Source organism: Sus scrofa, chromosome 13 (assembly GCF_054392235.1).
Source record: "Sus scrofa isolate SSC_HxYL_T2T_F1_AM1 chromosome 13, Sscrofa_HxYL_maternal_Yorkshire_Landrace_v2.0, whole genome shotgun sequence".
Taxonomy (NCBI): domain Eukaryota; kingdom Metazoa; phylum Chordata; class Mammalia; order Artiodactyla; family Suidae; genus Sus; species Sus scrofa.
Genome location: NC_139395.1, coordinates 48397373 through 48417581, shown reverse-complemented (window position 1 = coordinate 48417581; position 20209 = coordinate 48397373). Strand labels below are relative to the sequence as shown.

General features: G+C 40.4%; 1 protein-coding gene across 32 annotated transcripts in view; it reads right to left on the bottom strand.

Annotated features, from left to right (window-relative positions):
- The window catches only part of DOCK3 (dedicator of cytokinesis 3), a 507677-nt gene that overhangs the window by 85740 nt on the left and 401728 nt on the right, over nucleotides 1-20209 (bottom strand). For all 32 annotated transcript variants that reach the window (XM_021068832.2, XM_021068840.2, XM_084988414.1 and 29 more), the window contains 8 exons: nucleotides 14522-14646; nucleotides 12120-12282; nucleotides 11491-11597; nucleotides 10743-10914; nucleotides 10279-10376; nucleotides 7681-7764; nucleotides 5659-5759; nucleotides 1496-1577 (listed from right to left, as the gene is read on the bottom strand). In XM_021068832.2, coding sequence (XP_020924491.2) covers nucleotides 1496-1577; nucleotides 5659-5759; nucleotides 7681-7764; nucleotides 10279-10376; nucleotides 10743-10914; nucleotides 11491-11597; nucleotides 12120-12282; nucleotides 14522-14646 — 932 coding nt within the window. The remainder of the gene's footprint in view (nucleotides 1-1495; nucleotides 1578-5658; nucleotides 5760-7680; nucleotides 7765-10278; nucleotides 10377-10742; nucleotides 10915-11490; nucleotides 11598-12119; nucleotides 12283-14521; nucleotides 14647-20209) is intronic.

Here is a 20209-nt window from a genome sequence, read left to right as displayed (position 1 = left end):
CACGGGTGCTGGTATTCAGAGAAGAACAGAACCCAGGCCCTGCCTTCACATCATACTCAGACCCCTGCTCTACATTTCTGTTTGGGTCTGATTCCACTCAGGACACAGGGGATATGCTCTTCAAGGGGAGAGGTCAATCTTACTCCTCCTTGCATCTTAGCACCCACGACGTGCTGAATGCTCAGCAGACATGTATTGCGTGAAGGAGGACAAAAATGAGACTTGTGGTCTTAGATTTTTCACACAGTGTGCAGAGAAGAGGCAGCGGAAATAGGACTTATGATCTGATTTTGCCTCTTTAATATGATAGTTGGGGGAACATATGTTTCACATGTGACCATGTGGACAAGAATAACAAGATCATAGGCCCAGTAATACTTAGAGTAGATGATGGGATATTAAAAGAGGACAGAGAAAAAGCACAACTACTTTGCTTCCATTCTACTTATAGAAGAACTAGAAAGGATAAGAAACACATGGTTGGAATTCCTGTCATGTCTCAGTGGTTAAAGAACCCAACTAGTATCCTTTAGGATGTGGGTTCGATCTCTTGCCTTGCTCAGTAGGTTAAGGATCCAGTGCTGCTGTAAGCTGTGGTATAGGTCACAGACATGGTTCAGATCCCGTGTTGCTGTGGCTGTGGTGTAGGCCAACCCCTGTAGCTCTGATTCGACCCCTAGCCTGGGAACCTCCATATGCCATGGGTGTGGCCTTAAAAAGACAAAAGACAAAAGACAAAAGACAAAAAAAAAAAAAAAAAAAAAAAAAAAGAAAGAAAGAAAAAGAAAAGAAACACATGGTTAAAAAGCAACTGAAAATAAAAAAACCTTAAAAAAAAAAAGTAACCCAAGAACAAGAAAAGATGGGGACAAAAGAAAAGAAAGCATGAACTTGCTTTAATTGAGTTTCCAGCAGATACAACTATTTTCTTCAAACAGCTATCTGTGGAACTGTTGAGCAAAAAAGAGATCAACATTCTCACAGGTGGTTCTCTACAGCAGAAGCAGTAGCCATGAAAAGAAGTTACCAGAAAATGTAGTTAGCATACACGAGGCAGGTCTCTGTAAACTGGAGCTGTCCAGCAATGCAAAGGGCCCCCTGTCATGGTTTTAAGATCATCTTCTCAACATATCTACATACAGTGCATTCACTAAAAGTATTGGAAGATCTTATTTCTAGTCAATGTTGCCACCAACATTGGCTTAGAAGGAGATATGACACTTTAGCCAGTGGAAGCAAAGACTGACACTGTTGGTAAAAACCAGGCAGGGAGGATGGCTATGAATCAGATGCGTATCATGCCTCCCTCCTACTTTAAGATAAAATTATCAGGAATAAGGACCTTTCAGGGCAAAATCAAAGTGAGGAAAGGGGAGGTATGTGGATCAAGGCGGTCATTTCCTGAATGCAGAGCAGTGTACACCATGAGGTTACTTGCACTCACAGAGTTCTACAGGGGTGGGCCCTTTCTGTACAAGTAAGCTCAGTACGTTACCCGCATGGCTTCCTGAATGTGGTCTTGCCGAATCAGTTCTGCTGAGCAGTCCATGTACCACTTCAGACATCGGATTAGCTCCCTGGAAAAGAGAACAATTCCAGAAACCTCGCTTTAATCCAAAAGCAATGCAGCCTGAAATATTGTCTTGAATTAGCCACACAGGAAATAGTATCCTGCTGAGGAACCAGAATGGAGTGAGGATCCCTTTCAGCTGTGGAATCTTAAGATCAGTGAGACCAGATAATACTCCCTGTCCAGAAAGAGTTGCCACATTTCAATTAGCAATTACAATCACTCTTTCCTACTCTCCCGGACACACATTTCTTCTGATTACAAGAAAGTTTTCCCAAAGTCTTAGGCTGGATGTATGTTTTTGTTTTGTTTAAAACTGCTAAGTCTCAGAGTTCCCTCGTGGCTCAGTGAATTATGCATTTGGCATCATCACTGCTGTGGCTCTGATCACTGCTGTGGTGTGGGCTCAGTCCCTGACCTGGGAACTCCCATATGCCATGAGTGTGGAAAAAAAAATCTGTTGAGTTTCCAGTACATAAAATAGTGACTAGTAAATAGTAGACTCTGAATAAAGGTGTATTGTCCCATATGCCCCTCTTTGCTATCCCAACTGATCCTGTTTCCTCAGGACCAAGCCATCTGAGTGGAATGGGATTACAGAATCAGAAGGCCTACATGTTTATAGCACAAGACAGGACAGAAGTCAAGAGTGCAGGCCCTTGTCAGAGGACTAGTTTCACATCTGGGTCCTATCAGTTTCTATCACTGTATCCTTTGGCAAGTTGTTTGAGTCCTCTATCTCCATCCTCTTCATTTAGAACATACAGGAAACAATAATACATATCAAAGTTACTGTGAATTCTAATGAGATGACACGTTTAAAATACATAGCACAGTGCCTGCTATCCAAAGTGACATCAAAGTATCAGAGTTCCAGTGATTCCACAGTCTTGCCGCATTCTGGTTTTACATTTTCAAACCAAACACAACTTGGGCTCATTCCATAGAAAACATGGTGATTTTTAGAACTGCTTTAATGGTTTAGATGACTTGTGTTTCTCATGTTTACTATTCATATCATCTCTTTTATTGACTGTCTTTTTATTTTTTTTAAACATTTATTTGTGGGTGCTGTATTTAGCTATCTACATGTTTGTCTTTGAAAAAGAATGACCTATTTTTAGCAGCTCTTTTCATTTCTTAGAAGAAAAAGTAAGACAACTACATAATAAACTATAGTTTAAAATGTCCACAGAAAGCCCACAGGTAACATCATACTCAATGGTAATAGACTAAAAGCTTTTCCTCTAAGATCAGAAACAAGGTAAGGATGCCTGCTTTTGCTACTTCTATTTAGTACATTAGTACTAAAAGAGCAATTGGTCAAGAAAAAGCAATAAAAGGCACCCAAATTGGAAAGGAAGAAGTAAAATTATCTTTGTTTGTAGCTAACATAATCATATATAGAAAAGCCAAGTGTCCACAAAAATCCTGTTAGAACTAATAAATGAATTCAGCAACACTGCAGAATATAAAATCAACATATATAAATCATTTGTTTTCTATATACTAATAATTGAGCAATCAAAAAAGGAAATGAAGAGAACAATCCATATATGGTAGCATCAAAAAAGAATAAAATACTTAGGAATAAACTTAACCAAGGGGGTTAAAGACTTATACTTTGAAAACTACCAAATATTGCTGAAATTAAAGCAGATACTAGTAAATGGGAAGACATGGATTAGAAGACTTAATATGGTTGTCAATACCACCCAAAGTGATCTACAAATTCAATGCAATTTCTATCAAAATCCCAGTGACATTTTTGCAGAAATAGAAAAATTCATCCTAAAGTTCATATGGAATCTGTAGGGATCCCAAATAGCCAAAACAATCTTGAAAAAGAAGAACAAAGTTAAAAGCACTTGCACTTCCTGAAAACTTAACCACAAAGTTACAAAGAGAAACTTAGATTATAAAGAGTAGTCAAAACAGGGTGGTACTAGCAAAAAGACAGATATATATATACACATACATATACATATATATACATATATACACATCAATAGAATAAAATAGCCCCAAAATAAACCCTTGCATATATGGTTAAATGATTTTTAACAGAGATGCCAAGACCATTAAATGGGGAAGAACAGTCTTTTTCGAGAAACTGCATGGGAAAACTAAATATCTACATATAAAAAAATAAAATTGGATTTTTATGTTATACAATAAACAAAGATTAATTCAAAACGGATCAAAGACCTAAATGTAAGAGTTAAAACTATAAAACTCTTATATGAAAACATAAGAGAAAAGCTTCATGACACTGAATTAAGCAATCATTTCTTGGATATGATATCAAAACACAGGCTACAAAAGAAAAATTGGAACAAGTTCAATTATATAAAAATTGAAGACTTCTTTGCATCAAAGGACACAATCAAAAGACTAAAAAGGCAATGGGAGAAAATATATGCAAATCATATCCCTAATAAGGGGGTAGTAGTCAGAATACATAAAGAACTCCTATAGCTAAAGAACAACAACGAAAAAAACAACCTGATTGAAAAATGGGCAAAGGACCTGAATAGATTTTTCTCCAAAGAAGATATATAAATGGTCAATAAGCACATGAAGAGGTACTCAACATCACTAATCATTAGGGAAATCCTAATTAAAACCACAAGATACTACTACATGCCCATTAGAAAGGCTAGGATAAAAAAGGTCCCAGGAAGTCTTGTTGTGGCTCAGCAGATTAAGAACCCGACACAGTGTTTGGAAATATTCAGGTTTGATCCCTGGTCTCTCTCAGTGGGTTAAGGATCCAGTGTTGCCACAAGCTGTGGTGTATGTTGCAGATGCAGCTCGGATCCCATGTTGCTGTGGCTGTGGCATAGGCCTGCAGCTGCAGCTCTGATTCAACCCCTAGCCTGGGAACTTCCATATGCTGCAGGTGCAGCCATGAAAAGAAAAAATAAAATGAAAAAAATAAATAAAAAGGTCCCAAATACAAAAAAGCCCCCCAGAAAGTAACAAGTATTGGTGAGAGTGTAGAGATACTGGAACCCTTGTGCAGTGCTGGCGGGAATGTTAAATGGTGTGGCCACTATGGAAAACAGCATAGTGGTTTCTCAAAAAATTAAAAATAAAATTACCATATACCAAAAATAGAATGATCTGGCCATTTCATTTCTGGGTATATAACCCAAAGAACTGAAAGCAGGATCTTAAAAAGATATTTGTACTCTCATGTTCATAGCAGATTCACAATAGCTAAAAGGTAGATAAATGTAGAAAAGTATTCATTGACAGATGACTAGATAAACAAAATGTGGTACCTATTACTGGTAATATTGGTAAATAATGGAACATTATTAAACCTTTAAAAGGAAGGAAATTCTGACACATGCTATCATATGGCTAAACTCTAAAGACATTGTGGTAAGTGAAATAAACCAGTCACAAAGAGACAAATATTGTATGATTCAATTTACATGAAGTGCCTAGATGAGCAAATTCATATGCAAGAAGTATAATTGTGATTGCACAATGGCTAGGTGTGGGAGTGGAGTGAGAAGTTATTGGTTAATGGGTACAGAGTTTCCCAGTTTTACAAAACGAAGAGTTCTGGAGATGAATGGTGGTATTATACAAAAATGTGGCTATATGTAATGTCACTGCACTGTACACTTAAAAATGGTTAAGATTGGGAGTTTCCATTGTGGATCAGTGGGTTACAAACCCAACTAGTATCCATGAGGATGTGGGTTCGATCCCTGGCCTTGCTTAGTGGGTTAAGGACCCAGCATTGCCGTGAGCTGTAGGTAGGCTGCAGATGCAGCTCAAATCCCATGTTGCTGTGGCTGTGATGTAGGCTGGTGGCTGCAGCTCCAATTGGATCCCTAGCCTGGGAACTTCCATATGCTGTAAGTGTGGCCCTAAAAAGCAAAAAAAAAAAAAAAAAAAAAAAAAAAAAATTAAGATCATACATTTCATACTGTGTATTTTATGTATTTTACGATGTTTAGTTTTTAAAAAGGTGGCTAAATAAATGGTGGTTGTGGTTGCCACTGAACTTTTCAAAAGCCTGTCTTTCTAGTCAAACGCAAGTCCTAATGATGATGCCAAATGCAACTTACTTGTATGCCAGGGCTCCAGCAAAGTGCTTCTGGATGTACGTGTCCATCACAGGCCGGAAGTGGAAATATTTGATGTCTCGGAGCAGGTTGATGATGAATACCTGGGACAGATGGAGGACAGTAGAATTCTTTGGGGTCCTCAAACCTACCCCCAGCAGGAATCAGAATTCTTGATTCTTCAAGGAATGGTAAACTGTCAGTGTTTTCTCTATTGTTCCCACTAAATGAAAGATTTCCATTCTGCATCTGTTTTTTCTGTTATGTTTGTTCTCTTTCTAACATCCCTGGCCTGCCACTGCAAACTTGGGACTGATTTGTCTATACCAGCGTTACTCTGAGCTTCTCTCTTTACGATAACACCGGGTGGTACACTATGGATCCGGGGAAGGCAAAACAACAACAACAACAACAACAACAACAACAACAACAACAACAAAAACAACTTGTGTAGGTTGCATAAATATGAAAGTGTCTCAAAAACTTGGAAAAGAGAGAGGAAAAAAAGATTATCCTTTGAGCCAAATCAGCCTATGAAAGGCTGTGCCCTTCAGAAATGGGGCTGGCTGGCCAGGGAAACAAGGAAGAGGGAAAGTCAGAGAAACAAACTTTATAAGTGCCATTCTAACTCTTGCCTCTGCTTCTCATCTATCAGGTAGATTTGGAGTATCTGGTTCTCCTTGAATACATAGCCCTCCTCTGGCACTGGCTTTATTAAACAAAATGCACTAAACATTCAAATGACAACAAATAACAATGCTGGAGAGGGAGTAGAGAAAAGGGTATCCTCCTACACTGTTGGTGGGAATGTAAATTGATATGACCATTATAGAAAACAGTATGGAGGTACCTAAGAAAACTAAATATAGAACTACCATATGACCCAGCAATCCCACTCTTAGGTATATATCCAGACAAAGCTTTCCTTGAAAAAGATATATGAACCCGTATGTTCATTGCAGGACTATTCACAATAGCCAAGAAGATGGAAACAACCTAAATGTCCATTGACAGATGAATGGATTAAGAAGTGGTATATAATCACAATGGAATACTACTGAGCCACGAAAAAGAACAAAACAATGCCTTTTGCAGCAACATGGATGGAACTAGAGACTCTCATACTAAGTGAAATAAGTCAGAAAGAGAAAGACAAAGACCATATGATATCATTTACACCTGGAATCTAATATATGGCATATATGAACCTTCCTACAGAAAAGAAACACATGGACTTGGAGAATAGACTTGTGGTTGCCAAGGGGGAGGGGGAGGGAGTGGGGTGGACTGAGAGTCTGGGGTTAATAGATGCAAACTAATGTATTTGGAATGGATAAGCAATGAGATCCTGCTGTATAGCACAGGGAACTATATCTAGTCGCTTATAATGGAACATGATGGAGGATGATGTGAGAAAAAAGAATTTTTTTCTAAATATTTGGGTCACTTTGCTGTACAGTGGAAACTGACAGAACTGGGTCACTTTGCTATACAGTAGAAACTGACAGAACACTGTAAACCAAGTATAATGGAAAAAATAAAAATCATTAAAGAAAATATTCAAATCACTGTCCATTCTCATTAAGCAACTGTCTGAGACTCTGGTTCTAAGACAACCTCAGAGAGAGCAAAAGTGTGATGCTCAGATAAGCACAAGAAGGTCTCTGCTTTTCATGGTGGTTGAATCCTACTTTGTAAGTGGAAAAATGGGTCATCTTGTTTCCTATATCAGTCTCTGTGCTTTTTGTTGGTGTAGGTCCCTATTTCAGGAGCTAGGCTAGGCAACTGTGGTAAGACTGAGTATCAGAACTTCAAAGTTGAGGTCCAGACCTCACCATAATGAATTCTTCAAATATCATCTTATAGGGATCTGCCTCACTCTAATAAGTTGTTTTCCTTAGATTTTAAAAAATATGTTATAGGAATAATCAATAATAATTAAATAATAATTAAAATAATAATAACAATAATAGGAATAATTAATGATAATTAAAATAATTTAAAATCAGGAAGGGTGAGACTTACCAAAGACTGAAAGACCAACAGGCCATATTTCTCTGTATTATCATCCAAAATCACGAAGAGTGTATCTAAGATATCCTGCAGAAACTGCAACAGCAAAAAATCAAACTTAAATACACCAATGAATTTATCTCCTACTAACAAAGTCAAAGATCTCCTAACATTTCAAATTACCACTGAATAGTAGCCTAGTACCTCACCTCCACCTAGCCAAGAGACAACCAGGTGAACTTGGGGAGTCTGCTTATAGCCCAAAGGGTCCTGAAAGAGACCTAGAGAGGCTAAATGCTAAACTTCTAAGGAAAGATCAATTACCTAAAAAAAGTAGGACATCCATGCAGAACAGTAATCTTGAAATAAAGACAATCTAAGTGATTCTGATGCCAAATCCATTTGGAGAAAAAGAGATTAATTTCCTGGGACTTTGTCCTCCTCCCCGATTCAGCAGTCCTTTATTCTTTATCATGGCCTAACTCTAGAGGACATCTGCCTGAGGGTGTGCAAGCAAGGCCTTACCCACAGAAACTATTTTTTGGTCTAAAAATTATTGTCTCAGGAGAAGGGAGAAATGCAGTTGATAAGGGCTGTCAAAAAGGGTCAAAGATCTACAAGCACCATTTTTTTTTTTTTTTTAAGCATGTATTTTTTTCTAAGATGTAAAAACCAAGGGAGAGAATAATACTTATGGATGCTCCCAGTCTTTAAAAATCAAACCTAATATTCTGCTGGTCAAAATGTAATTTACTGATACAATGTTTACAACGTATTTCAAAACAATACAAAGTGAGAGGCATGGATGGGGGGTGATGGGCAGGACTGTCCATGGGTTGATGATAATCAGAGATGAGTGATAAGTATATGTAAGGTTATTTATACTATTCTGTCTACTTTTTTGGTATGTTTGAAATCTTCCAACAAAAAGTAAAAAAAAAAACAAAAAAAAAACCCCAAAACAAAATGCTACATTTTCTGTTTACATTCTCTTCTGGCTGGCTTGAGACAAGTATTGCTGCTAAAATGAGAAATGCTGGTAGGATGTTCTCTTGTCAGGAATGCAGCACCTCAGCCTTAAAACAATCAGACTTCCTTTTCTTTTCACTGGGTGGGGGATGGGATGAGGCCTGCATTCAGATTCAGATCAAGGGCAGGAATTTATGGACGGCCCTTCTGCTGATTTGAATACACACCTTACCAGATAGTAAGGAGGAGCTATTACTCCCAGAAAGGAAGAAGCAGGCTTTTCCAACCCCACCTCCCCTTGGATGATAAAACTGTAGCCCACTGGATCCCTGGAGTGGAGCTTCCTTGCCTGCCTGCTTGCATCTCTCACAAGCATCCTATTCTTTTTTTTTTTTTTTTAACCTTGACATCTCATTTTATTTTATTTATTTTATTTTATTTTATTTTATTTTTAGGTTAGGGCTTATTTTCTTTTTCTTTAAAAAATTTTTTTTTTTTTATTTTCCCGCTGTACAGCAAGGGGGTCAGGTTATCCTTAGATGTAAGCATCCTATTCTAATAAAGCTATTTCTTGCCTATCACTCTGTCTTTTTGCTGAATTCCTCCTGTGCGGAGGCATGAAGAACCTAAACCTCGTTGAGTCCAGACACTGGGTGAGTGATTTTAATTTAAAACCATGGGTTCAAAGTCCCAAACTGGGTTTAGGCTGGGTTCGAGTCCCAGCACATGGGTTCAAGTCCCCACCTATGTTCTGGCTAGGTACAGGCCATTAGTACTGTCAGTTTCAAATGGAGCTGTAGAATGAAAGTTTAGGCAGTGCATCTGTGCTGATAGATTTGATACTTGGAGTGACAGAGCTAAGAATGCTCACTGATAGATAGGTTGCCTTCTGGGGATTAGACTGAATCTATTTTACATTCCATTGCTCTTGCTGATCACCAAAAGCACCTCCATTTTCCTCAACTAAGTTCAGTCCATTGGGCTTTCACCACCAGGAAGTGCCTGGGGTTTTTCTCGAGGTAAAGTTAGATGAGCAAACATCTGATTTCTACATAGTGCAGAGAAGCTCTGTGGAAAACAACTGGGGTTGTCTAATGGGTTCCTGCCATTAGACAGGAAATGTCACCAAAAGTACTTATTAAAAACCAGCTGAGTAGGGAAGGGTCCCTTAGTATGAGATACTGGGCAAAATCAGCAGTTATAGTTAATGGAGAATACTCAGAGTTCCTCCAGATAGTCAAGAGAGTAGAACCAGAAAGACATCAGGCTGGGTCTGTAGTAAAGGGTTACAAAATAAGCGAAATGAGAAAGAGACCAGAGTAAGGGAGAGGACCTAAAGGCTTGCAGGTGGCACCAAGCACTGAGATTGTTTCTGAGAGGGTGCTTTGGCCATGGTCTTTTAATTACCATTTTGCTTAAATATAGTTAAATTTAAATACAGTTTCTAAAAGGTAATAAACCTACTTTTAAAAAGAAGCTAACTAAAAAAATGAAAAAAAAAAAGACCTTTATTTCTACTCACCTAATTACATACTTCGAAAAATTGTCTTAGAGGCTTATCAAGGCAGAAATCAAGGGGAAGTAAGGCCTTCTGCCCAGATTCTTGCTCAGACAGCATGTGTGAATTACTTGAAGCCATACCTTAACAATTTCCTCCCCGCTGACATGCCGCAACCGCCCTAGGATATCCATGATCCGGTCTGGAAAGGCCTTCCATTTCAGCAGAGCAAGGAGGTCCACTAGAAGGCAAGCCCAGAAGATGGTAAACCCTAGCTATGTCATGTACAAGCCAGACTCTCCCTGCCAAGGACAGATGGCATCTAGAGGGACAGAAATAGTCACGAGCAGTATAACACCCTCTTGAGTGCTGAGATCAAGGCTAACGACACAACTGTAAAATCTGAATGTGTACTTAGGAGCTGCTAAAACCATGGAAAACCTCCAAGGCTGCTACAACCAAGTAATTTCTTCAACTTTGAATGAAAAGAATCCCTTCACTGTGGCATGAAAAAGAAATAGTATCTGTCTCTCCTAACATATATTAGCAACATGAATCAGCAACTGAGGACAAGGGAGGGCAGCACCCTGCAGGCACCATCACCTACCGTTCTGGGTGAGTTTGGTGGAGGAGAGCTGTGTGGAAATGAAGAAAGACTCTTTGGTGCTGCGCTGGAAGATGAGGCTGGAGGGAATGTTAGGGCAACCATTGTAGTCCTCTTTGCAGCAGGGCAGGCCCAGGTACAGAGCATGGTTGTTAAATGTGCTATTCTCATCACACTGTAGGCAAAAGTAGAGAACATAGACTGTTTCTTGAACCATGCCATGTGTAAAAGTCAGGTTCCAGGGGATTCTGAGTTGATGTTGGCTCTCATCTTCCTGAGGCTGGACCTTGGGCTTCAGGTCCTCTTAGAAGAGTGCTTTCTAAGTACTTTAAAAGAACTTTTCATTTCTCTCTCAGAGAGTGGCTCACATCCTTTTAAGGAGAACATGGCAGGGCATGTGGCCCCTGGGGTGCAGGCAATCTTGAGTGCCAGCTATGCCATGAGAGCTGACAGAACCACAATCGCAAATAGCAGCTATCCTAATGTACCAGCTAAGGCCACAATGACACAGAGGGTCTGGTAATAGATTTCCATTGCTAGTGGAGTAGGAGATGGGAAACAAAGGCCCTGCAAGCAGGACTTGTGGGAAGAAGCCTACCTCATTTGGAAGGCAAAAGGCTGCCCACAGCTGTCCTATGGTTTCTACAAGCACACCACCCTGGATCCTCTAGCTTGCTCAGTGAAAACCACCTAACTGAGAACAATGTGTTGAAGTGGCCTCAGCGGGGTGAGAGACAGGTGGGCTCCCTACCTTGTAGACATAGAGCTCATGGATATCATCTGAGAGGGTGGTACCATCATCCCGCATCAGTGGTGAGAATGCAAAGCCAAAGAGTTTCTTCTCTCCTTTGTCCTTTGCTGCAATGAGAGCCAAGCATTAGTTATTTCGCCCTGCACTTTCCTTTTTAACAAAAATTCCCTTTTTGCTTACCACCTACTACAATCTTTACTTCTTTGTCCCTTACTTTGTTCATTAATTAGGTAGCAACCTGATGGCAAGAATGATGAGAAATGTATTAGACTGGGTTTCCATTTATATCCCAAGGTACTTAGGCTATGACCCAAATAGAAATGAAAATTATTAGTCTTGCCAAACCTGGGGCTCTTTAAGAAGCAGTTTAATACACACAAAGGAACACCCTCAAAGAGGAGTGACACTGGCAATTATCCAGTGTCCAGGTCAGACACTAGGAAAGGCTAATACCAGATCCCATGTTTCTGAATCATGAAAACAAAGAACAGCCTTTGATGACATTCCTGCTCTGAGTACACAACTCCTTATTTTCTTGACCCAGTAGTAAGAACCCTCTTAATTCTGTTGCATAGAGGAAAGAGTTATATTCATATCCTCAAAGAAATGTGGAGAAAAATCTCACTCACTGGAACAGTGTCTGAACTCGAAGCGCAGGTGGGAGCCCCGGAACCGGTCAATGGGGATGGGCAATTTGATAATTTCTCCCCAGCGAGGACTATTACTATGGTAGAGGACAAAGGAGTGGTAGGAACTCCTATTAGGCTCTCCTGAGCCCAAGCTGATGCAATCCTGGAAGAGAGAAGCAAAATGAGATGCCATCTTCCTGGAAGGATCCCTTGGATTTCTGTCACTAGGACACTTCATTTTCTTCTTGGTGCAGGTCTCAGTTTCCCACCATGCCAAATCTATAAGATGAGAAAATTCACTTGACTTCAATTCAATACTTTTGGAAACAACTGTGTAGATGGTATAAGGAATCAGCAATCACAATGCTCCCTGTTTTCCTTGGGGCAGAAGTACCACGTATATTGCTCAATAAACTTGAAGGGAAGCTCAGTGAATCAAGTTGACTCAGGAAGCTACCTGAATCACTAAGGGAGGTTCTGCATCTTCATTGGGAAAGGAAAAAATGAGCTTATAGGAGAAGTCAATCAGACTGGCAATTTCCAGATGAGAAAAACTATTCAATGATAAAGTGGAGTGAGCTTGTTTTCTAATCTTCAGCCCTACGTTGCAATGGCATTTTAAGTTGGCTGACTGTCCTTGGATATAAACAAGGTATACCAAACCTAACTAGATCCTAGTTTGCAAATATTGCTCTGAAGATGTAGTCCCATGCCCCTTTTCTGGAGGACAGGAATCTGTGAGCCATACAATCAGGAGCAGCTCCCTGTCCACCCAGGGTGGTACGAACAGCTAACAGCTCTTCTGACCTCAGCATTATTCATGCAAACAACAAACATGCTTTAGTCCTTGAGCTGGATTTGTTTTTCGTTTTTCCTTTGTCTTTTTAGGGCCGCACATGAGACATATGGAAGTTCCCAGGCTAGGAGTCGAAATGGAACTGCAGCTGCCAGCCTACACGCCCAAACGCCAGAACTGAGCCATGTCTGCAACCCATACCACGGCTCGTGGCAATACCGGATCCTCAACCCGCTGAATGACGCCAGGGATCAAACTCACATCCTTATGGATACTAGTAGGGAATGTTACTGCTGTGTCACAACAGGAACTCACACAAATCTTTGTTTATACCACCATTTCAACATTACCCTCCATTTATTTCTAGCTTTGGGAGATGGTTTTGACTCATTTTACCTTTTTCCTTCTGCAAAATGTGGATGATCATTCTTGTTCTACCTACCTCAGAAAGCTGTTGACAACACAGAGAAGCAAGGTTTGTAAAAGACTGATTTGCCTTCTACCAACTGACATGCAAATGATGCCGTTTTATGTGCCAAAGACTTCACCATGACATGATTCAGGGAATAACTGACATAATGACATTAGAAAAACAGCACTCTGGGTCTTCTTTTTTCTTTTAGGTCTGCACCCATGGCATATGGAGGTTCCCAGGCTAGAGGTTGAATCGGAGCTACAGCTGCTGGCCTACACTACAGCCACAGCAACGCAAGATCTGAGCTGTGCTTGTGACCTATACCGCAGCTCACAGCAACACCAGGTCCCCAACCCACTGAAAGAGACCAGGGATTGAACCCGCATCCTCATGGATTCTAGTTGGACAACACAAAGGGAACTCTCCTGGGTCTTCTTTTTACTTTTTATTTATGTATTTATTTATTTACTTATTTTAGGGCCACACCTGAGGCATGTGGAAGTTTCCAGGCTAGGAGTCGAACTGAAGCTGCGGCCTGGACCCATGCCACAGCTTGTGGCAACACCAGTTCCTTAACCCACTAAGTGAGGCCAGGGATCAAATCTGCATCCTTGAGACTATGTAAGGTTTTAACCTGCTGAGCCACAAAAGGAACTCCCAGGTTTTTTTTTTTTTTTAATGAAGAGGGACAGAAGATCCTTGTCCTGCATTGGCTGGAAATCATCTTTTAGGACCCCAGTGTGCTGCTCCTTGTCACATAACTTGGTATTAGCAGATGAGTACCTAAGTCCTACCCTTTACTCATGAGCAAATATCATTTTCTGTATTAGCTCAAGGAACAAAAAGAGTGGGATCTAGTAACATTTATCAAAAGTAGGCAGCTTAACGGTAGATAGCTGGCTGAAAAAGTAACATGTAGGACAGAACTAGAGGGAGTATATCTAAATTGGAGCAGGAAGGATTCAGGTCAGACACTAGGAAGAATTTCGAAAAAGGCTACATGAAACTGGAAGTCATTATCAGAGCACCTTGTAAGGCTTCCTTGAAGAAAGACTAAGGCAGAGAAGAATGCATATGGGGTGATTTGAGTTTAGTTCTTCCTGAGAAGAATAGGTCTCTGGACAAAGTCTATGGAAGCGCTAAAATTAGTACAGGATTAGCCTCCATTTCAAATTGACTGGCATGTCTTACCTTTAAGATTTCTCCATCTGCATAAAGCACATACATGGTCACTTCAATATTCTTCTGTACACTCTTTCCTCCTCTCTCGAAATCCCCCTTCTCCAGGGTTAGGTACAGGTCATTGCGGATATCACCTGTGTGGAAAGAAATGTCATGTCCTCATGACTGCAGAGGCCACTCTGCCCCATTTGCATGGAGGACAAGGGTAGCATTTGAATCTTCCAGGGTTCAGCTGGGTGCTCAGGGCATTCCAAGCTTGGTTAATAACAGTGGACACTCCACCAGTATAAGTACAGCTGCACTTAGGTTGGGTTAGTCAGGTGCTCTCTAATTCTAAATACTAAAGCTGTTTACCACAGCTTGTCTAGGGTGGGAAAAGGCAGACTCCAGGTGACTGCTCAGTCTCTCTCCCCTCCAGAAGAATAGCTGCAATCTAAGCCTTCCAAAGAGGAAAGATTTTAGAATCAACAGGAATAACAATTACTTCAATCACGTCTATGTCTTAAATACTAATCCTTCCTCCTTTCTCTAAAAAAAAAACCTAGTCATTTTTTTTTCTTTTCTAGATTTTTTTTTTCTTTTTTTTTGTAACCCTCAACCTTTCTGAGTCTGACTAGAGGATATACTACCTCTTCCTTCTGGAGGCTTACCTCCAAATCCCATTCCCTGCTGGAGAGCCAGGCAGAGGTCAGTGGACTGTCAGGTTTTCTTTTTGTTGTAAGTGCTCTGGGAACAGATGATCCTCCAGAAGCACAGGTGCTAAAGCACTGGAGCAACAATCTATTGTGCTCCTGCTGCTTCCCTGGGCTTTGACTCCAGCCCACATAGCCCATATCTGCTGCTTGAGACTAGGCAGGAGTAGCTCAAACTGCAATGACCCAAGTCTTAACTGCCCTTTTTAGGGGGGATGGAATGGTCTATTCAGGTATAAAAAGAGTCTATTTAGGCTGCTCTAAGCTTCTAAATCTATAAAATGACCAATTTTATTTACACGTTCTAAAGAAGGGCTTTTGAATTTCAAGAAAAAAATAGTGAAGCCTGTGGGAAAGAAAATCTTCAAAGGAAGAAAAGGACAACGAAAACAGGTAAGGCCAAAGTGAAGATGTGTTAGCAGCCTGAAGAAACCAATCGAAAGTTAGTGGAACAATTAAATTGCAAAGCAAGCCAATCCAGAAGCCAGAAATTCTTTCTGCTTCAGTTTTTAGAAAAACTGGTGCATCTAAATCTGTTCATCACTTAGGCTCACAATGACACCAAGAGGTTTTGTTCTTGGTTAGCAAGGCAGCTTTCTGGTTTGGTTAGACACATGATGATGGCCTCTTATCTGCACTGTTTACCTCTCTAATTGTGGAAGTGTCTAAGTGTCTCTTACACATGAAAGAGAAAAATCAAGACTGGCTTTTCGGGTCTTCATGACCAGACCTTCTATTTTTCAGGTTGCCTTCCTACCCTAGGAGTGCAATCATGTTTATTTGGTCACATAATAGTCTCAAAATACTTTGGCCCAACTGAGAAAGAGCAGTCCATGAGAAGCAATTAATTATTCTCTGACAGTGCAGAGAACTTTCTCTAAGGTGTGAAAGCAATTTCCCCAAATAGACCTGAGGCTACCATGATGGGAAGAGGAAAATGTGTTCTGAAAATCACACACAAATGCAATTGCAGGGTGGGAGGGACAGACTTCAGGGTATCCATCCTTGCAGTCCACACAGACTTTCCTCCTGGGTTGAGTAGAGTCTAGAGTCTCTATTTTGAATTTTGATGAGCTTGGAACTTTAATCTGCCTCTTCCTGACATCCCTGTTTGGGCCCTCCTAACATGTCATTAAAATAGCACTCAGGCATGCAGGTAGGGTGGGGAAGGCTGGCAGAAGGAGAAGGAAAACTCAAATCCATCAGTTTGCTACTGTCAGGACAGAGGCTGAATGAAATCAACCCTGACAATAAAATACAAAAATAACTGGGAACTTTACTGTGGGTCATTTGCCATTATACTGGAATACAGAGTTGGTTATATCTTGAATTTTTAACCACTGAAACAGACATATCAGAGCTTTCTTCCGATAAAAGCCTTTTAGTTACACATTAGCTTTTCTAGGGAATTTATTCAATTTCTAGAATGATTTGGCATAAGGTGAATAGTCTAGAGATTCTCTGATTTTACCGTCTAAAGAACTGATGTTTAGTTTAAAATTTCTGTAGTTGAAACCAGCATTTTGGAGTTTCCGTTGTGGCTCAGTGGTTAACGAATCTGACTAGGAGCCATGAGGTTGTGGGTTCGATCCCTGGCCTTGCTCAGTGGGTTAAGGAACCAGCGTTGCTGTGAGCTGCGGTGTAGGTTGCAGACGCAGCTTGGATCTGGCATTGCTGTGGCTGTGCTATAGGCTGGCAGCTACAGCTCCAATTGGACCCCTAGCCTGGGAATTTCCATATACCGAGGGTATGGCCCTAGAAAAAAAAAGACAACCCCCCCAAAAAAAACCCCAGCATTCTCTGAAAGTTATTCTCAAGATAACCCACATTACTTTTAAAAGTAGCTATTGGCTACCAGCAATAGTATTCTAGCTTGTACAAACATTTTTGAAGTTTCTGTGACTCTATACAAAAGTTAACCATATTAGGAGTTCCTGCTGTGGCGCAATGGGTTAAGAATCTAGCTGTATGGCTCAGGTCACTGTGGAGGTTTAGGTTTGATCCCTGGCTAGGCGCAGTGGGTTAAAGGATCTTGTGTTGCTGCAGCTGCAGAGTAGGTCACAGTTGTGACTTAGATTCAATCCTTGGCCCGGGAACTTCCATATGCTGTAGGTGCAGCCACACACACACACACACACACACACACACACACACACACACACACACACACAGAGTTAACCATATTATATTAAGTATGTCCTTAAACAAAACATTTCAAACTTTTTCTAGCAATATATGATATAAAACACTAATACAAGATGGGGCATTGTCTTGGAGATTGATAATGACAGAATTTGGTCTGTTTTGGTTTTATAGAAAGAAGTCATAGTTTCTGGGCAGCTCCTTCAGGGCATTTTAAACCAAAATGTCAGTTTCAAGCAGAAGGACCGATGTAGATATTCCTACAGCTTTCACTCTTTAAATTTTTTCTATTTAAACAGAATGCCTTTGGTGATCAACTAGCTAAGAAAATTTATTAATACAAACAATTGTATCCTTTAAGTTAAAGACTGAACAGCTTCTTTTTTGTTTGTTTTGGTTTTGTTCATTTTTTTCTTGTTCAGCTGCTCTTTATTTAGAGAAAAGACCTGCCTAGACCAGGGCTGTTCTCAGTCAGAAGCAGTATTAGGCTGCCTTATGGGTTGCAATTTTACAAATTATGTCTTCAATTTTGAGAACAGCACTTTGCAATAGTTAATATTGCTGGGCCTTCTTGTCAGTAATTCTCCGGGGGATCATTTAAACTGAGTCCTCTGCTAATTCTCATGGAACCAGAAGAAACAAATGTGAAAAGCTCTAGGACCCAGTGATCCAGGCCTGCCTTACAGAGAGCCTGCCAGGGTCCCTGCTCTTTAGCTATCCTTATTTTATGTTACACGTTCACAGAGTCTACAAGTGGAATCATGCCTTTGGGTTAAGGTACTGTCACCAGGAGACTCATGTAAACTTTAGCACCAACTGCCAGGAAATACTACTAGGACAGGGATGAGCATAGGCACGTTACAGTAGGATAGAAAAGGGAAGGCATGAACAGTGATTGTTGTGGTTAGTTTTTAGACCACTGCCTGGCTGCCTGTATATATATATATATAATTATATATCTACTATATGTAATAGATAATATGTAATACTGTATATATGTAAACACACACACACACACACACATATATATAGGCTCTATTTAAATCACATAGGAAGCTTATTAAAACTGGATTTCTAACATTCATCCCTTGAGGTCCCAGTGGGTCTTGGGTGAGGTTTGTGTACTTGGTTAAGTATCCTCTGCTTCCTAAGGTTGGTAGAGCCTTACATCTCTGAATGTTTGGTGCTTGGCTGATGTGCAACAGAGGTTCCTGAATGGAAAGATGAATGAATGAGGTTGTTCTTACAAGAGAACTTCAGAGTAAATAATCTTTGTCCTTTTTACAATTTAACACAGCAGCCAGTGATAGCTGTAGGTATGGCTGCATGTCAGAGAACTAGGGACTTAAGAGTAGGCAAAGGTTGGCAAATTTTTTCTGTAAGAGGCCAGATAGTAAGTATTTTAGGCTCTGTGGGACACATAGGTTTCTGTCACATGTTCTTTGTTTTCACAACTTTTTTTTTTTTTTTTTTTTTCATTTTACAGCCACACCCATGGCATACAAAAATTCCTGGGCCAGAATTGAATTTGAGCCACAGTTGTAACCTCCTTTGCAGTTGTGTCAATGCTGGATCATTTTAACCCACTGTGCTGGGCTAGGGATCAAACCTGTGCTTCTGCAGCAACCCTGAGCTGTTGCAGTCAGATTCTTCTTCTTCTTTTTTTTTTTTTTTTTGTCTTTTTGTCTTTTCTAGGGCTGCACCCGCGACACACAGAGGTTCCCAGGCTAGGGGTCTAATCGGAGCTGTAGCCGCTGGCCTACGCCAGAGCCACAGCAATGCCAGATCCAAGCCACAACTGCAACCTACACCACAGCTCATGGCAACGCCAGATCCTTAACCCACTGAGTGAGGCCAGGTATCAAACTCACAACCTCATGGTTCCTAGTTGGATTCGTTAACCACTGAGCCACAAAGGGAACTCCTGCAGTCAGATTCTTAACCTACTGTGCCATGGTGAGAACTCCTCACAACCTTTTTAAAATGTAAAAACTATTCTTAGCTGGCAGGTAGTAAAAAAAAAAAAAAAAAAAGAAACAGGCTGCTGGTTGGATTTGGTCTGTGGGCTCTAGTTTGCTTATACATGGATTGGAATGTTCAAAGGTCAAGAACAGGATCACCGCAATGCTACTACACATCAAAAATCAAGATTTCTATGTGTCTACAACAAATGGCTACTGGGAAAGAGCAAGGTAATGAACCTGAGGCCATCTTATTATATCAGGAATTGGCCTGAAACATTTCAGGGTCCTAAGGGAATGAAATGTCTTAGAAGGAAACAGTGCTTTTCAGCTACCAGTCATTTTAGGGGCTGGGGAGCACTATGACATAGCTGCATCCAGTGGTGTGAGATGTGCATGCCTCAGTAGCCAGGTCTGGTCCTTGGAAGACCTGCATTCTAGTATGACTTTGGAGAAACAGCTCACATGTTTGCAGGTCTCTTCTGAGAGCAGTGTCAGAATCTCTTAGGTCCAGCTCAGGCACCTATAAGCAAGAGAATCTCTTACCAGACACTCCATTTTTACCTGGAGTTTTGGGGCCACATAGTTCCAGCCTGTGTGGAATGCTATCCCAGAAGAAATGGACTAGGACAGCCTACATAGATTTGGGCACTAAGTCTTACTTGGATTCTTTATTATATTCATGTTCCTTCTTATAAATTACACCACGTACGAGGAGGTTCTGGGTTCAAGGATAATAGTATTAAATACTATATTATTTAGATCTTTTCTAATTCTAGATAGGATTAGGAAGAGCTTCTGTGGATAGTGCTTTCTTTCCCTTAAGACCATATAAAACTAGACCTAACTTTCTCCCAGCAGACACAGCAGCCTGCTTGGGATGGTGCCAATTCTATCTCTTG